Here is a 17,505-nt window from a genome sequence, read left to right on the forward strand (position 1 = left end):
CTACGCTGACTGCAAGCACCGGTTTCCGTTTCTTGGCCCGGTTTTGAATGCGAAACGGTTACGCCACTTCGCCGCACTAAGCCCGTTCAGACGGCTGTCCTCGTCTCGCGCAGCCAAAGTTCACTGCCCGCGACTTGGTGGATCAGCTGGTTCGTAGTGCGGGGGCTTAAAGCTCGGGCTGCAGCTTTTGGATAATTCCCAAACTAAGTGCCGATTCTAATGTGGAATTTGAAAATACTGATCAGGCTACTTTTTCTAACAGTTACTCCATGCACATATTTACCCGGTTGGAACTGGCACTGCGAAAATAGGGGGATGGGGTTGAGGTGCTAATTCCTTCTTTCTCCAGGTGTTTTTTTTTTTTTTTTTTTTTTTTTTTTTGGGCTGTTCACCTCCAAGCGGAAAGTTTTCGATTAGAGCCCAATCTGCTTTCTTGGGTTCTTTTTTCCCGATCGAGTGCACTTTGGTTTCACACCACGTTTATTTACGGCGGTTTAATTTTATTTTTATTATTTTTTTTTCTCACCGCGCAACTGAATGCTTGTACGGCCACGAGGAGAAAGAAAGATTTGGGCGGATCTACTGACCAACAAAAATTTTGTTCTCCGGATCTGCCTTTGCACGATCCTTCGCCATTCACCTTGAATGGTTATGGACATGGTGGGGAGATTTTTGTTCGTTTCTAAGCATATTCTTAATGTCAACCCTAGATGGCGCTAGCCCCCACACGACCAGGAACATTTAACATGTAACACCACAACAAGAAATTAAGCCAACCTAACTATACACTAACTATGGGGACTAAACTTAATAATTAATAAGTATCTCGGTGAGGTGTGATATATACTTGTATAAATAATATAATATATATAAATATATTTATATATATAATATACATAAATATATAAATTGTACAAATACCATTGGGCATACTTTCAGGCGAAGAACACAAATATGCTTTCCTATCCGCCCGACAAGCGACCACTACAAGCAGAAGCAGGATGTTCGGGAGGATCCGGACTTAAGTGAGTAAATAAGTAAAATTAAAAAAAAATATAATAACTTCTTAATTCTCCAGACATGTTTACTGAAGACATTCTTAGTCCTTAAAGTGGAAAGGACAATTTGAAAACACCGATTTCCCCTAAGGCTTCGCCCCCCGTGCATGGCTGCAAGTGCAAACTATGCGGCAAAATGATTGGAAGGTTGAGCACCTTGGGAAACCACGTAATGAACCAACATTACACAGCAATAAGAGGTATGGTTTCAAGGAATTCGAAGACAATGCAAAAAATTGCTGCCGTTTTTAAGGAAAAAAAAAAGTGACCATGTTAAGACTATCAGAGGAAACTGGGGTGCCGGCCGAGTGTTTGAGGGCGATAGTCATGTGCAGCGATGACTATAAAAAAATTGGGTGCCGCTTGTGGGCCGCCAAGACGGATGCAGAGAAGCTGAAGAACATCAACCCATAACTGTTTCGTTTTTTAATTTTAATATTTGATTTGGCTTGAGTAGACTGATCCAGAGAAGCTGAAGGACATCAACCAATAACTGTTTCGTTTTTTATTATACCCGATACTCAAAATGAGTATTGGGGTATATTAGATTTGTGGTAAAAGTGGATGTGTGTAACGTCCAGAAGGAATCGTTTCCGACCCCATAAAGTATATATATTCTTGATCAGCATCAATAGCCGAGTCGATTGAGCCCTGTCTGTCCGTCTGTCTGTCCGTCCGTCCGTCTGTCCGTCTGTCCGTCCCGTTCAGCGCCTAGTGCTCAAAGACCATAAGAGCTAGAGCAACGATGTTTTGGATCCAGACTTCTGTGATATGTCACTGCTACAAAAATATTTTAAACTTCGCCCCGCCCACTTCCGCCCCCACAAAGGACGAAAATCTGTGGCATCCACAATTTTAAAGATATGAGAAAACCAAAAACGTAGAATTGTAGAGAATGACCATATCTTTAAGACTGCGGAATCTGATTTGGATCGTATTATTATTTTAGCCAGCATCAAGAAAACAATTTCATTTTTTCTCGCCCTGTCTCTCTCTAACACACACGTAGCATAGGCGGCTTTGCTTAGAGTAAAACATTAGCGCCTAGATCTCAGAGACTACAAAAGCTAGAGCAACCAAATTTGGTATCCACACTCCTAATATATCGGACCGAGACGAGTTTGTTTCAAAATTTCGCCACACCCCCTTCCGCCACCGCAAAGGACGAAAATCTGGGGATATTCAAAAATCTCAGAGACTATTAAAGCTAGAGTAACCAAATTTGGTATCCGCACTCCTGTTAGATCTCACTATAAAACGTATATCTCAAAATTTCACCCCACTCCCTTCCGCCCACACAAAGAACGAAAATCTGTTGCATCCACAATATTGCACATTCGCACATAGAGAGAGAAACAAAAGACGGAGGCACCCTAATAACCCCGATTCGAGTTGAGCGGCAACAAAAAATAATTTTGATTCTTCTAGCTGACTCCGGCGACAACTGAACCAAAGCTACCCAAGGTACCTGTCAATTTCCAAGGGATACGGGCGAATGTATTCACTAATATGCTTCTGTATAGCGGCAGGTCGTAGATTTACTCCACTAATAACCCTGTGTCCAGCCAACTTCCACATACCAGTGAATCCATCTAGATTTCACTGCTATGGCATATACTGCTCGGCAATAAAGCTATGGTGAAGCTATTATCGATTCCAGAGCAGCTTACCATCGAGCAAGGGTTATGGATCATACTCCGATGCGGCTAACCGTTATCGGAAACTAATAAGCATCCACCATCACAGGATCCAATTCCAGGACAAAAGGAAGGCTTTAAGGAAGGGGGGTGGGAAACAGGAAACAAAAGTCTTAAGCCAGTGCATGACTATGCACTGCTCGAAGGTGTTATGGACTTTCTCAACAATTTTTCTGCTTCGGGGTCAAGTTTGGCTGGGGTCACACACAACCATATAAGTTAATGTAACTCCGCTTTGTAACGTTTACAATTACGTCAACCCTGACCTTCAGGCCTTTCGTCCTGAAGAGAAGAGAATCTTCGCACGATGAAGCTGGTGGTCGGCTAACTGAGAAGGAGTACGCGCTCGCTTCCACGGCTGATCTCTGGTCGGAAATGGGGATGGGTTCTTTGGGGTAACCCTCCAGTTAGGTTGCTTCGCTCCTTCTGGTATTATCTTATTAAAATTCGCGTACTCTTTTTGGTAATGCGAGGGGGACAGACAAGGAAAGGATCGTTAGGGGTACGGAAAGTATAGTGGGGCAAAGATAGTGCAGAGAAGGAGTAGGAATCTACCACCGCGGCGGACATCTCTGTTTTGCTGGCACGGAGTCGTGCCACGCCCACCCTACCATGATCCTGAAAGAGCCAATAATAATATCAGGATCCCTGGAGTGTCCGGTATTGGTCATCCTATTTCGCTCACGAGCGGCATGATTCCCCCAACTGCGGTAACGTCTAGCACATATTCATCTTAACAATCATTTTATTAGAAACTATATTCAGATACTATATTCATGTTACAAGAAAAAAGAAACACTAACCGAGAACTCCAAGACAAGGCTAAATGGACAAAAGGAGGAACGAAAAGCGTCACAAGAGATATAGCTATTATTACTAGGGAATATTTAGATAAATAAATACGATAAGTGTAAATAGTTATAAGTGCATATACGATATTTTATAGTGCGATATAAACTAATGATTTTTCCTTAGATAGAAAGATAATACTATAGCGCAATATAGGTACACATGTCCCAGCACATCGGCTTCAGGGAGTAGTTGGACATACTATTCGTTCTACCAAGCGTATTGTAAAGGCAGAAGGCCAATCAGCTGTGACTACTTTAAAAGTGTGAGGTCAACGACCGACAAACAGCTCTAGCAAAAAAGAACGAAGCTTTTGCCACGCTCGCGGAATTTTGGGAGGCAATAAAATGTAATGTTGTTGGTATATTATAAAGCTCACTCAGTTTTTGTTTGTGTTCCCGCGGCGAAAGATCTTTCGTAGCTGGGCGTGTGGCTGTGTGTGGGTGCATTAAACTTTTACCTGCAAACCAAAAACAAAATCGTACAGCGCGTGCTGCATGGCATAAGCTCGCGGAGGGGACCCGGCCGAGCGGACGCTTTTAAGCTCAAACTTTTAAGCTTTTATCAAATGCATTTTCAAACTTTCCATGTGTTGGTGGGTCTTTTTTTCTGGTTTTTTTTTCTGTTACAATTAACACTAAGTATATCCAACTACACAAAAACAGACATATCAACGGACTGCGAGGTTCAAGGGAATGCGAGTCACGGTGGGATCTTACTGGCCTCAGTGGCTTTCAGTGGGCGGTGTATACATATGTATGTGAGCACATCTCTTACAGTTTTCATTCAGCCTACATAATGACACTAACGTGCACATAAGACAAACGCTGGCCTCCACTGCACTTTAAATAAACGTTTGGAACAGTAAGGCCGAATCACGAGAAGAACAAGAGAGGCGATACCACTAGGGGTCGCCGGGAGGTTATGTTCACACGTGGTGCACTATTTTTTCCCGCCCGGTAGGAACATTTAAGCGGCTTCGGGCCTACGCTGACTGCAAGCACCGGTTTCCGTTTCTTGGCCCGGTTTTGAATGCGAAACGGTTACGCCACTTCGCCGCACTAAGCCCGTTCAGACGGCTGTCCTCGTCTCGCGCAGCCAAAGTTCACTGCCCGCGACTTGGTGGATCAGCTGGTTCGTAGTGCGGGGGCTTAAAGCTCGGGCTGCAGCTTTTGGATAATTCCCAAACTAAGTGCCGATTCTAATGTGGAATTTGAAAATACTGATCAGGCTACTTTTTCTAACAGTTACTCCATGCACATATTTACCCGGTTGGAACTGGCACTGCGAAAATAGGGGATGGGGTTGAGGTGCTAATTCCTTCTTTCTCCAGGTGTTTTTTTTTTTTTTTTTTTTTTTTTTTTTGGGCTGCTCACCTCCAAGCGGAAAGTTTTCGATTAGAGCCCAATCTGCTTTCTTGGGTTCTTTTTTCCCGATCGAGTGCACTTTGGTTTCACACCACGTTTATTTACGGCGGCTTAATTTTATTTTTATTATTTTTTTTTCTCACCGCGCAACTGAATGCTTGTACGGCCACGAGGAGAAAGAAAGATTTGGGCGGATCTACTGACCAACAAAAATTTTGTTCTCCGGATCTGCCTTTGCACGATCCTTCGCCATTCACCTTGAATGGTTATGGACATGGTGGGGAGATTTTTGTTCGTTTCTAAGCATATTCTTAATGTCAACCCTAGATGGCGCTAGCCCCCACACGACCAGGAACATTTAACATGTAACACCACAACAAGAAATTAAGCCAACCTAACTATACACTAACTATGGGGACTAAACTTAATAATTAATAAGTATCTCGGTGAGGTGTGATATATACTTGTATAAATAATATAATATATATAAATATATTTATATATATAATATACATAAATATATAAATTGTACAAATACCATTGGGCATACTTTCAGGCGAAGAACACAAATATGCTTTCCTATCCGCCCGACAAGCGACCACTACAAGCAGAAGCAGGATGTTCGGGAGGATCCGGACTTAAGTGAGTAAATAAGTAAAATTAAAAAAAAATATAATAACTTCTTAATTCTCCAGACATGTTTACTGAAGACATTCTTAGTCCTTAAAGTGGAAAGGACAATTTGAAAACACCGATTTCCCCTAAGGCTTCGCCCCCCGTGCATGGCTGCAAGTGCAAACTATGCGGCAAAATGATTGGAAGGTTGAGCACCTTGGGAAACCACGTAATGAACCAACATTACACAGCAATAAGAGGTATGGTTTCAAGGAATTCGAAGACAATGCAAAAAATTGCTGCCGTTTTTAAGGAAAAAAAAAAAGTGACCATGTTAAGACTATCAGAGGAAACTGGGGTGCCGGCCGAGTGTTTGAGGGCGATAGTCATGTGCAGCGATGACTATAAAAAAATTGGGTGCCGCTTGTGGGCCGCCAAGACGGATGCAGAGAAGCTGAAGAACATCAACCCATAACTGTTTCGTTTTTTAATTTTAATATTTGATTTGGCTTGAGTAGACTGATCCAGAGAAGCTGAAGGACATCAACCAATAACTGTTTCGTTTTTTATTATACCCGATACTCAAAATGAGTATTGGGGTATATTAGATTTGTGGTAAAAGTGGATGTGTGTAACGTCCAGAAGGAATCGTTTCCGACCCCATAAAGTATATATATTCTTGATCAGCATCAATAGCCGAGTCGATTGAGCCCTGTCTGTCTGTCCGTCTGTCCGTCCGTCCGTCTGTCCGTCTGTCCGTCTGTCCGTCTGTCCGTCCCCTTCAGCGCCTAGTGCTCAAAGACTATAAGAGCTAGAGCAACGATGTCTTGGATCCAGACTTCTGTGATATGTCACTGCTACAAGAAAATTTCTAAACTTCGCCCCGCCCACTTCCGCCGCCACAAAGGACGAAAATCTGTGGCATCCACAATTTTAAAGATATGAGAAAACCAAAAACGTAGAATTGTAGAGAATGACCACATCTTTAAGACTGCGGAATCTGATTTGGATCGTATTATTATTATAGCCAGCATCAAGAAAACAATTTCATTTTTTTCTCGCCCTGTCTCTCTCTAACACACACGTAGCATAGGCGGCTTTGCTTAGAGTAAAACATTAGCGCCTAGATCTCAGAGACTACAAAAGCTAGAGCAACCAAATTTGGTATCCACACTCCTGTTAGATCTCACTATAAAACGTATATCTCAAAATTTCACCCCACCCCCTTCCGCCCACACAAAGAACGAAAATCTGTTGCATCCACAATATTGCACATTCGAGAAAACTAAAAACGCAGAATCATAGATAATGACCATATCTATCAGATTGCTGAATCTGCTGAATCAGATCAGATCATTTTTATAGCCAATAGGAACAAATCAATTTGCAGTGGCTACGCAGCGCCCGACGTCACGCTCAGACTGATTTTCTGTCTCTCGCACGCACTCTTTGTCGTGTCGTTTAATATTAGCGGCGTCTGCCGGAGGAGAGCCATACTGACTTAGTATCGGGTATAACCGTAGAGTTGCGGTGTCCGCAGCAACTCAACGTTCCCCCTCGTTTTAATATTTGATTTGAGTAGAAAAACTCGCCTGTTATTCGTAAATGTAACGACTGAAAATAAACTAATTGACAAAAAAGGGAGGAGTATTTATATTGTGTGGGCGCCTTTGGGCCAAGAAATCATCAAAGTTATTCACGTCGCACAGTTTGGGAAAAAACTGGACTGGAGTGGAGTCGACTGGAGGGACTGCCGGCTGGCGGCCTCTTGGAAATTTTAAGCCTCGTTAAGCTTCTGGTCAACCGCCTGGCTGGTCTGCTTGAGCGCTCCATCGAATGGATTAACCTTCGCTCTGGATATACTGGATGACCTTTTGGATTACAGGACTACCCTCTTTAGCGCCTTTGAATGGATAAAGAAAGTGTATGTCCTACATGGATTACAGCCGTATAGCGCATCATAAAAGGTCAGAAATCAAGCCACAAATTGAATACCGAACACAGCAAATGCTTAACCCATGACACCACAAAAAGGGGAGAGTTAGTAGAGGGGGATGAGGGGAAGATGTAAAGCCAAGCAAAAATATACCCCCCCCCCACCCCTCCACCACTCTCCTTAACCCTTAACCCTTAACTACTTAATCCCAAAATGGTAGCCAACATTTCGGCCACACCAAGGAGTATGGTGGCATGGTGTTTATCGCAAGTCCTATCCCAAACCAACAAAGCCGATCAACTATTGCAAGTCGCAGCTCTGCCCAGGGAAAGTACGTCACCTGACCTGTGATTCGAAACACAATATCGAAGTGGGCCCTGACCTTTCACTTGGAGCCGTTCAGAACTGGCTCTGGAAATCATTCAGTACGAATATCTGGAGAGAGCGGCACAACACAGAGAACGGCAGCAAATATCGAAAGCACAGGGAACATAAAGTAAATAAAAATACAAATACAAAACAAAGCCCATGAACGAATATTTCCTCACAGGTGCTGTAATAAGATGAATCCAACTATTAACAATCCACGTTCCCCATTCACCCGCTCGCGGGTTATTTTCGGATCCATGGGATCCTTCGTCTTTACCGACCAGCAGCAGCAGCCGGGGCTGCAGGTCCCCCCGAAGGTTCCGCCGACAAGAATGGACTCAATGCGATGCCCTTCCTAGGCCAAATCCACACCAGTCCTCTGCTGTCCCGCCCAATGGGTCCAATAGGTCACGCTCACCCCCCCACCTTCCCTCCGATGGGGGATTCAGATGGGTGAGCGGCAGCAGCCCAGACTCCCCTTCCCCCCAGGACATTACTTACCCCGGCTCCCATGCAGATTCAATGCTGTGCCACAGATGGCTTCGATGGGACCACCGCCCGTGTTGAGCTCCCTCCGGACAGCCGCGGAGACTACTACGACGACCCCCACGAAGAGTACTCCGACTGCCGCTACGAGGGCGACTACTCGATGCCCACCGAGGAGGACCAAGAGGAAAAGTCGTGCTGCTGTCAGAGCCAGACCTGTCAGAGCCAGAGCGAGTTCAGCTCGATAGAGCGCACCGAGTCGGACTCGGAGTGGGAGGAGCTCTCCGCCGGCCCTTCCCCCAGGGTCTCCCCGCTGGAGTCCCTCGGCGCAGTCGTGCTCTCCACAATGCAGCCGGAGCACCGTCAGCGCACGGTGGCCTTGTACCACCTCGTCTTGGAGACCGCTGTGGTCAAGGTCGTGCTGCTGGTGCTGCAACTGCTATGCTGCGCGGTGTTCTGGCTGGTCGAGAAGACCGTGGGTTTCCACGAAACCGTCGGCTCGAAGCGCCACCGATTGTGGAACAGCAAGTACAAGCTGCGCACCATCCAGCGCCAGTTGCTGTGGCGCATGGCCAATGCCCGGGGCGACGAGACGCTCGTCTTCTTTGCCGTGCTCATGACAACGCCCTGGCTGTTCTCCCTCAGCCTCCTGGGATTCATCCTGTCCCTGGCGGCGCTCCTGAAGAAGACCGTCGAGCAGCTGGTGTTCCAGTTACGCCTGCGTCTCGTGCTCTAGGAGCAGCCATCGAGCAGAAAGCAGAAAGCAGTATCCAATCACACACTGACAGAAGTCACACGGCCACACGCCGACACTCCACCCCTCCCCTCAGAGATATTTGCACTTCCATTTGGGCATCTATTTTCGTTGATGCTGGCATCGCAATACACGGAATCGTCTCTCCGTTTTTGGCCGCAATGAAAATAGATACCGAAATATTCGAAATTCAAAGTCAATTCCCACGAGAGAGAGCGAGACAGGCCTTCTTCTTTTGGTTTACGGCCTTTCTTTCTTCTGCCCTTGGCATCGCCCACTCCACTCTCTTTATTTTTCTTGCATTAAATTGGCAATAATATGAACTCGCCTTCTCTTTCTGCTTAGTAGTATTCCCCTGTCGCCGATAGCCCGCATCCTCTGCGTTCCAGAATCTGCGGAAGTTTCCAGCGGGGGCTGCTGGCGTGCATCAGCCGTCGAGTAGATTGAATGGGAACGCTGCCAGCATATATGTACTATGTGTGTATGTGCCCAACTAACGCAGACAACTGCGTTCTAGAATGAAATATTAATTCATTGGATACGCACACACAGATCCCCCTTCATCGCTCTCTGTTTCCCTCGGAGGGTGGCAGGGTACTGGGTGTCTACGCTGCTCGGCGCTGGCCTGTATCTAATCGCGCCTGCCTTGCTGTGTACCCACTGTAGATGCATATGTACATACAGTTGTTAATCAATGTCCGTTGATTGTCGCATCGTTGCTTGGAAGGGGAATCCCCCTAATATTAAAGCTGGATCCTATGCCAGAGCAGAACGCAATACTTTTCATATCCCACCTTGGGTTTCCTTAACCAATCCCATAACTTTCGACATTGACAATGAGGCTTCATCAGCATTCGTTCGCTTACAGTCATTATCATAATGATGATGATAATGATAATGTGCATGTGTGTGGTGTGTGACTCTCGTTTAGGACCTGAGCTCAAAAGTGCAATGCACGGCAGAAAAATCAACACGAGCTGATTCAAGGGGTAAAGATATGTATCTGGCACACCGAAGTGCCGACACTCTTTCAATTCAAGCTTGTTCACAGCCCAGCGATTCGCAAATGCGGCCAATGAGTATGTGTTGTGAGTATATAACAGCCCATCCGATCCGATCAGGCGATTCATCAGTGAAGATTTTCTCTCCTTTCGCTTTTCTGCCTAGTGGGGTCCCAAGTGTGGGAAAAGCCACGAGGGCGTGAAACTCAAGAAAAGCATGAAGAAAATTACGATTGAACCGGTGACTAGCTCATGGTCTTCCTCGAGCGAACCGACTGCCTTTGTTAAACTGGGACGATGAGGTCTGAGCGTGTCCATCTCGGCCAGTGAGAACTTGCTCGTAGCGGGTCAGCAGATTGGTGCGGACAATGGCGCCGTTCAGTTCCGCCTGGGCCTTGATGGCCTGTGGGAAAAGAGAGGGGAGAAAACAGTTGGATAAAGCCGAGGAAGAAAAGGAAATATAAACCCACCTGAGTATCGCTGACAGCCAGACCATTCAGGAGATTGAACAGCACAATGGTCATGAAGAACACAAAGAGCAGGAAGATCAGGTAAGTGTAGACGCTGTCAAACTTTATGTCACCGGCATCAAATTCTCCCGTGAGCATCACAATCGTCTTGATGAGCGCCTCGATGGGCACGGAGAATGTGTTGAAGTGACCATCATCTTCTCCCTCCTTTGCTGGCTCTGGCGTGCTGTCCTTCGGAGAGGAGGAATCCACCTGGGGCTGAAATTGAGAGTACTGGCAGGGAGCCAACCAGCAGGCAGAACTCCACGGACACCAGCAGAATGGTGAAGACGGCCAGTATGCGCTGCGTCTCCTTGTCGTAGCTGGCTTCCATGCAGGTTAGGATCGACAAGACAATGCAGGTTAGGATCGACAAGACAATGAGAGCCACCTCCATCAGGTTCGTGATGGACCTGAAGTACAGCAGCGGCGACATGGCAAGCTGTATGACCTCTCGGATCATGAGATACACAATCCCTATCCAAGAGAACAGGCCGAAGAGGGCAGTCAGTCCCGTGTGGTCGCTTTCGTGAACTTAAGGAGCGTATGCGTGATAATGGAGGCAGTGAAGAGAGAGTAAAGTAGAAAGTTCAGATAGAAGATCACCGAGAGGCGCTGCCACTTGAGGAAGAGGAAACTCGAGATTAGCGGGTGCTGCAGCAGGTAACGCAGCTCCTTGGAATCGGCGATGTATGCGATTGGAGTCATCTCGTCCTCCAATTGGTGAGGATGGCCAATGCTCCGCTTGTCCGACTGCCCGGCTCTCGCTGGCGTCTCATCAGATTCTTGTAGTTGATGATGATCTCGAAACTCTGGTCACCGGGCTTCTCCCCGTTGGTGGTGATGCAGGAATCGAAGTGCTCCTCCAGCGCTTTCGGGTCCATCTCCTGTATGGATGATCTCCGAATGCTCCCTGCCGTAGAAGCTCCTGTGCCACCTTTGTGTTGCGATACTTGACCGCATAGGAGAGTGGCACCAGGCCAGCCTTGTCCGCCTCATTGATGTCCACACGATCGCTCTCGAGCAGCAGCTGGAAGCAGCGCTGGTGGTCACAGAAGTCGTCCAGCGGCTGCTCACCCAGGCGACTGATAACCGCGTTCAGCAGCTTGGAATGCGATGTCAGCCTCAGCTGCGGATGCTTCAACAGCTTCTCTAGCGCCCTGTGGTTGCCCCAGATTACGGCCAACTCCACGGGGCTGATGTCGCTCAATTTTGAAGGATTAATGTTGATGCCCGTCCGAGGATGGTCTCAAAGGCTCGCTGCTTGCCCCGCTTGATACTCTCCGCCAGCAGGGACTGATACTCCTCCTGGTTGGCATTGCATTGGTTGTCTGCGTTTCCGCTGACGTTCTGGTGGTACTCCGCGAACTGTTGCTCGAACTGGTTCTCGTCTCCGTCCCGCAGCGTGCGGAGGAGTCGCTCGCAGTCGATCTCTGCTCCGGCCTCGCGCAGCTCCGGCAACGGCAGTTCCGGATACTGATCCCTCAGCATCTGGCGTACCTGCCCGTTCCGATAGCTGTCAATGTCCAACTGTGGTTGTTTCAGGAAAAGTCGGATCAGCTCCAGCTTAGTGCCTGCCTCAATTTTTCTATTCTTTAGCACATGGTGGAGGGCGTGAACTCGCCCTGATCCACCAAATTCGGAGAGGCTCCGTACTCGAGCAGCAGCTGAATGCAGGAGCCCACCTGAGAGGCATTCGATAGTCCTGGCGATTGGACTGGGCCCCGCTGTCCAGGGCAGTGTGGAATTCCCGTATGTCCCGATTAGCGAGGGCTGCGCTCAACTGGCCCTGCGGATCGATGAAACCGCAGTTGTTAGAGCTCATTCTGCTGTCTGCAAAGAGTCAAGTGAGAATGGGGAGGATGAGCTATGTCTATGTGGGCTTTCGTTAATCTTATCCAACCCACGCTGCGTATGAGTAACTTCTAATGCCGTTTCTATGAAAATCATGCCAGAACCCGCATTGTTAGAGCTCTGCTCTGGTCAATGGAGGGAGGTCTGACCCAACAGACGGTTTCTGTACAGACCTTGAAATGGCCGAAACAAAAGCATGAGAGTGGACCGACCCCCGCAACAAACGGTATTTGACAACGCTTCATGCTACGATGATTTTCACACAAATGACTGTCTGTCCATGGAGCTGGCCAGCAGCTGGAGGCAGAGCCACAGTCAGAGCCACAGTCACAGCCACATCCGCAGCCGAAAGCTACCCCACAGGTTTCTCGAAAAATAAAAACCAAATCTTCGTTTTGGGGCAATTAAAGAAAGCGTCTTTAAGTGGTTTTTGTGGTACCCGAACTACAGACTTAATTTTCCCTCCCGTGTAGTTATTAAATTATAACAATCCAACTGAAGACAAGGTAAGACAAGGCCTGAGAAGTACTCAGGGAGTGGCTTGATTGTTCAAAGTGATCTACAAATTTGAATCAAGTTTGGTGTTCGATCTCGCTCGCCTTTTGGTATATCAAATTTAACGATCATAAAGAATAATCATAAATAATCGTCACATCAATATCAATTAGCAATCAATTGGTTACGCTTTATGCTTTGAATACTGTTCCGAATGGAGCTTTAGATAAAGCCCTGGGCAGTGCTGAAATCTTGCGATTTATAGGCGGCTCTTTTCGTAAATTTCAAGGCGGCTTCTTCTGTGGGATCTGATCCCTCCAGCCGTCCGCTCAACGTCTTCTCCGCTCTGTTGTGTTCTGTTCTGTTCTGTTCCGTTCTGTCTGCTGTCTGCTTTTGATGCTTGAAATGTGTGAGAAATCGGCTAATCACACATGAGACCTGGTAATTTGAATATTCCCCCACTGATTGTTTATCAATAGCCTACGAATTGGAATCAGGAAACATCGTCTTTTCTTTTGTAGGTAGCTCTTCGGCTAATGTTGCTTTAGTATGCAAACAAATTGAGGATTGTAAATGACGCCCCTGGGGTCAAAATTTGTCGTTGATAAGATAAACAGAATCGCACAATCACCTTCCTTAATTGCCTTTATTTGATATTTTCTTGTCTCCCATCTTAACCTCTTCCATTCTGGTATTTGTTTTTCCACCTGAGTACGAGTATTTGCCCAAGCAATTGACAAACAACTTCATTGTTTGTCCAAGCTGAAGCTCGACCAAAAGTCTTACTAAGACATCGGTTGACAGAATGGCGTAATATCACAATAATTAACAGAAAACTTAACGGCAAACGATTTCAAAAGTGAGCAACTCCTCTCTCAGTCGCATCTGACCCTAGCAATTAAGAGCACTACTTTCAGAAATATTTATGTAGTCAAGGTAATCTATACTTATTGCGAAAAGCTTCGAAAAGACAAATTGCCTTAAACTCTTAAACATTTGCTTCATCTACGGAAACCAGTCGAAATCACAGAGTATACGGAGTCTGGAGTGGAATTTTATTCCCCTTCTCTTGGAGCTCACATATGTATATACTTTAACACTGGTAAAAAAAAAAGTACTCGTATCACTCTGGAATTTGAGAATAAAGTGTGTCACAAAGGAAAGGGAGTCCAACGACATTATTACTAGTTTTAAAAGAAAAATAATAATGAGATTATCTTCATTCGCGATTCGAAAACAGTTTCGACTTCTCATTTTTTCTTTGAGTGAATTTATATTTATAACCTTTCAGCCTGTTCTTCTTTCTGTTGTGAAATTGAATTTGAGACTGAGAGAGCTGAGCTAGGAAATTGCCACAAATTGCTCTGAGTTGCACACCGATCCTCTACTAAAGTCTTTGTGTTGTTTGTTGTTTTTGTTTGTCCAAGCTGAAGCTCGACCCAAAGTCTTACTAAACATCGGTTGACAGAATGTCGTAATATCACAATAATTAACAGAAAACTTAACAGCAAACGATTTCAAAAGTGAGCAACTCCTCTCTCAGTCGCATCTGACCTAGCAATTAAGAGCACTACTTTCAGAATATTGATGTATCAAGGTAATCTATACTTATGCAAAAGCTTCGGAAAGACAATGCCCTAAAACTCTTAAACATTTGCTTCATCTGGAATTTGGAGACTGAGAGAGCTGGAGCTAGGAAATTGCCCAACAAAATTGCTCTGAGTTGCACACCGAATCCTCTACTAAAGTTCTTTGTGTTGGTGCAGCTTTAAACTGATATCAGCAAATGACAACACTTGGAAAGAGTAAGTAGAAGGGGGACAGACGTGATTAATGTAAAGTTTTTAACGCGATAAAACTGAATATGTATATGTCCAGCTGCACAGGATCAGCCGCGTTTCTCCGATCGTCTGTCAATAATTTATACTATATACGTACTGTCTTACACTGCTATAACATTCTCACATGATATTTTACCATACCCTTCCCGAATACGTGATGTGATCAGATCGAGAGACCCTCTAGCTGCGTGGGAGGAGGCGAGCAGAGTAAACACTAAACTAAATTGCTTGTCCATAAAGTCTGTTTTTTGGCAAACTGTGCTTGGATTGTTTATCCAATTTATGGCATTATTATACCCGATACTCAAAATGAGTATTGGGGTATATTAGATTTGTGGTAAAAGTGGATGTGTGTAACGTCCAGAAGGAATCGTTTCCGACCCCATAAAGTATATATATTCTTGATCAGCATCAATAGCCGAGTCGATTGAGCCATGTTTGTCTGTCCGTCTGTCCGTCCGTCCGTCTGTCCGTCCGTCCGTCTGTCCGTCTGTCCGTCCCCTTCAGCGCCTAGTGCTCAAAGACTATAAGAGCTATAGCAACGATGTTTTGGATCCAGACTTCTGTGATATGTCACTGCTACAAGAATATTTCAAAACTTTGCCCCGCCCACTTCCGCTCCCACAAAGGGTGAAAATCTGTGGCATCCACAAATCTCAGAGACTATTAAGGCTAGAGTAACAAAATTTGGTATCCGCACTTCTGTTATATCTCACTATAAAACGTATATCTCAGAATTTCGCCCCACCCCCTTCCGCCCCACAAAGGACGAAAATCTGTTGCATCCACAATATTGCACATTCGAGAAAACTAAAAACGCAGAATCATAGATAACGACCATATCTATCAGATTGCTGAATCTGGCTTAGATCAGATAATTTTTTTAGCCAAAAGGAACAAATCAATTTGCAGTGGCTACGCAGCGCGCGACGTCACGCTCAGACTGATTTTCTGTAGAGGCGTCTGCCGGAGGAGAGCCATACTGACTTAGTATCGGGTATAACTGTAGAGTTGCGGTGTCCGCAGCAACTCACAACGTTCCCCCTCGTCTATGATTCTGCGTTTTTAGTTTAGTTTTTTTTTTTAGTTTTGCCGCATGGTTTGCATAGATTTCCATTTGGATTTCCATTGCCATTGACTGCCTCGTTAGCTAGCCCTTAGACCCATCAACTTTTGAATGATTTGATCCGATACGCTACGCTCCTCAGCTTAGCTAAAGATTAATTTATAAAACAAAAGATATACAAAAAGGGTAATAAAAGAGTAACGAACAAGATTAAGAACCATTAACCATAATATGTGCGTAAACAACACACACATTTTGAACCGAATCATATCAAATGCAAAAAAAAAACAAAACGAAAACAGAAAACCAATTAAAGATAATAAAACTATTATAACAAAAAGAAAAAGAAATGAAAATTCAAGAATGCATAAATCTAACATTTGCAATTACAAAATATTTACTCTGGTACAAAATGGTACATACAATAAAGATATTCCTTTATACAATATTTACTGTCTATATAGCCATTATATACTACTTACTTACTGACAACAAATTATTAAGGGTTTTGTTCAATTTCATTATTCGTATGTTAATAAAAACAATTTCAGACTAACTTAAGCTTACAGTCTGCTCTGAATACGGGTTAAATGCTAGTGCTGTGCTAGTTGATTATTACTCGTACAATAAATACTATAGCTTAGAGCCATCCTGCGTCCCTGGTCTCCGGTGGATCAAGCCTTCAGAACAACAAAATCAATCAAACAACAACAATCAATTAAAAAATCAATCAAACAACAAACAAAAATTGAACACTACAGCTAAAAATCTTGTACAGGCTTCTACAGCTGAAAATCTTGTACAGGCTGAAATATTCTACATTCTACAGCTGAAAATCTTGTACAGGCTGAAAATATTCTACATTCTACAGCTGAAAATACATTAATTATGTATAGTACATGTATAATACATACTACATAAAATAAAAAAAATAAAAAACAAATTATTATTATTATTATTATTGTTATTATTATTAAAATTACTACATACTACAAAATATTTTCTAACGTCTTATTTAATAATTTAATTTTTTGGTCCATTATTTGGAGAGCCATGAACACTACAGTTGTAGCATAATATACTGGGTTTCTGTTGATATCTTCTTTCTAAATTCGAAATGTTTTTCAACAGCGCGTAATAAGTTCATTATTTCATTTTTAATGATTTCTTTAACTTTATCAGACATTAGGTAGTCGGGCAAGTTGTCTACCGACTTCGTAGCCTCAAAGATACTCTTGTAGTTTTCTTTCCTGTATTCCTTGACATACATATTTGACAACAACACATCCTCATGTATATCATTTTTTAGGATAACCTTTTTGAGGTGGGGCAGATCCCACAATATGGGGAATTTTCCCCTTACACTTTTGCACGGCATGAAATTTGCCAAGCAGTGGTCGGATCCAACTGCCAACAGTTGACTTGACAAGCCCCCACTCTCAACCTCCCTCAATACTAAATCGAGTCCTTCCTTGACCGCACTCCTGCCTAGTGCAGATGTTTTGGAAACGGGACAAATGTGGAAATACAAATAATGAATTTCATTCCCGTTAATTGGATTGCAGCGACTGCAAGAATTTTCCATTTATGTACCGGTCCTTTTTTTGC

At 44.5% G+C, this 17,505-nt stretch overlaps 2 protein-coding genes across 2 annotated transcripts in view; one reads left to right on the forward strand and one right to left on the reverse strand.

Annotated features, from left to right (window-relative positions):
• The first annotated feature begins 8,309 nt into the window (after positions 1-8,309).
• Positions 8,310-9,319, forward strand: LOC117194324. Its single transcript, XM_033398894.1, has 2 exons — positions 8,310-8,344; positions 8,409-9,319. The coding sequence occupies exon 2, from the start codon at positions 8,541-8,543 to the stop codon at positions 9,111-9,113; it is 573 nt and encodes a 190-aa protein (XP_033254785.1). The 5' UTR covers positions 8,310-8,344; positions 8,409-8,540; the 3' UTR covers positions 9,114-9,319.
• Positions 9,320-12,236: 2,917 nt separating this feature from the next.
• The window catches only part of LOC117194610 (probable cytochrome P450 12a5, mitochondrial), a 7,848-nt gene continuing 2,579 nt past the window's right edge, over positions 12,237-17,505 (reverse strand). The window contains exon 2 of the mRNA XM_033399141.1: positions 12,237-12,346. Coding sequence (XP_033255032.1) covers positions 12,237-12,346 — 110 coding nt within the window. The remainder of the gene's footprint in view (positions 12,347-17,505) is intronic.

Source organism: Drosophila miranda (assembly GCF_003369915.1).
Source record: "Drosophila miranda strain MSH22 chromosome Y unlocalized genomic scaffold, D.miranda_PacBio2.1 Contig_Y3_pilon, whole genome shotgun sequence".
Taxonomy (NCBI): Eukaryota; Metazoa; Arthropoda; class Insecta; order Diptera; family Drosophilidae; genus Drosophila; species Drosophila miranda.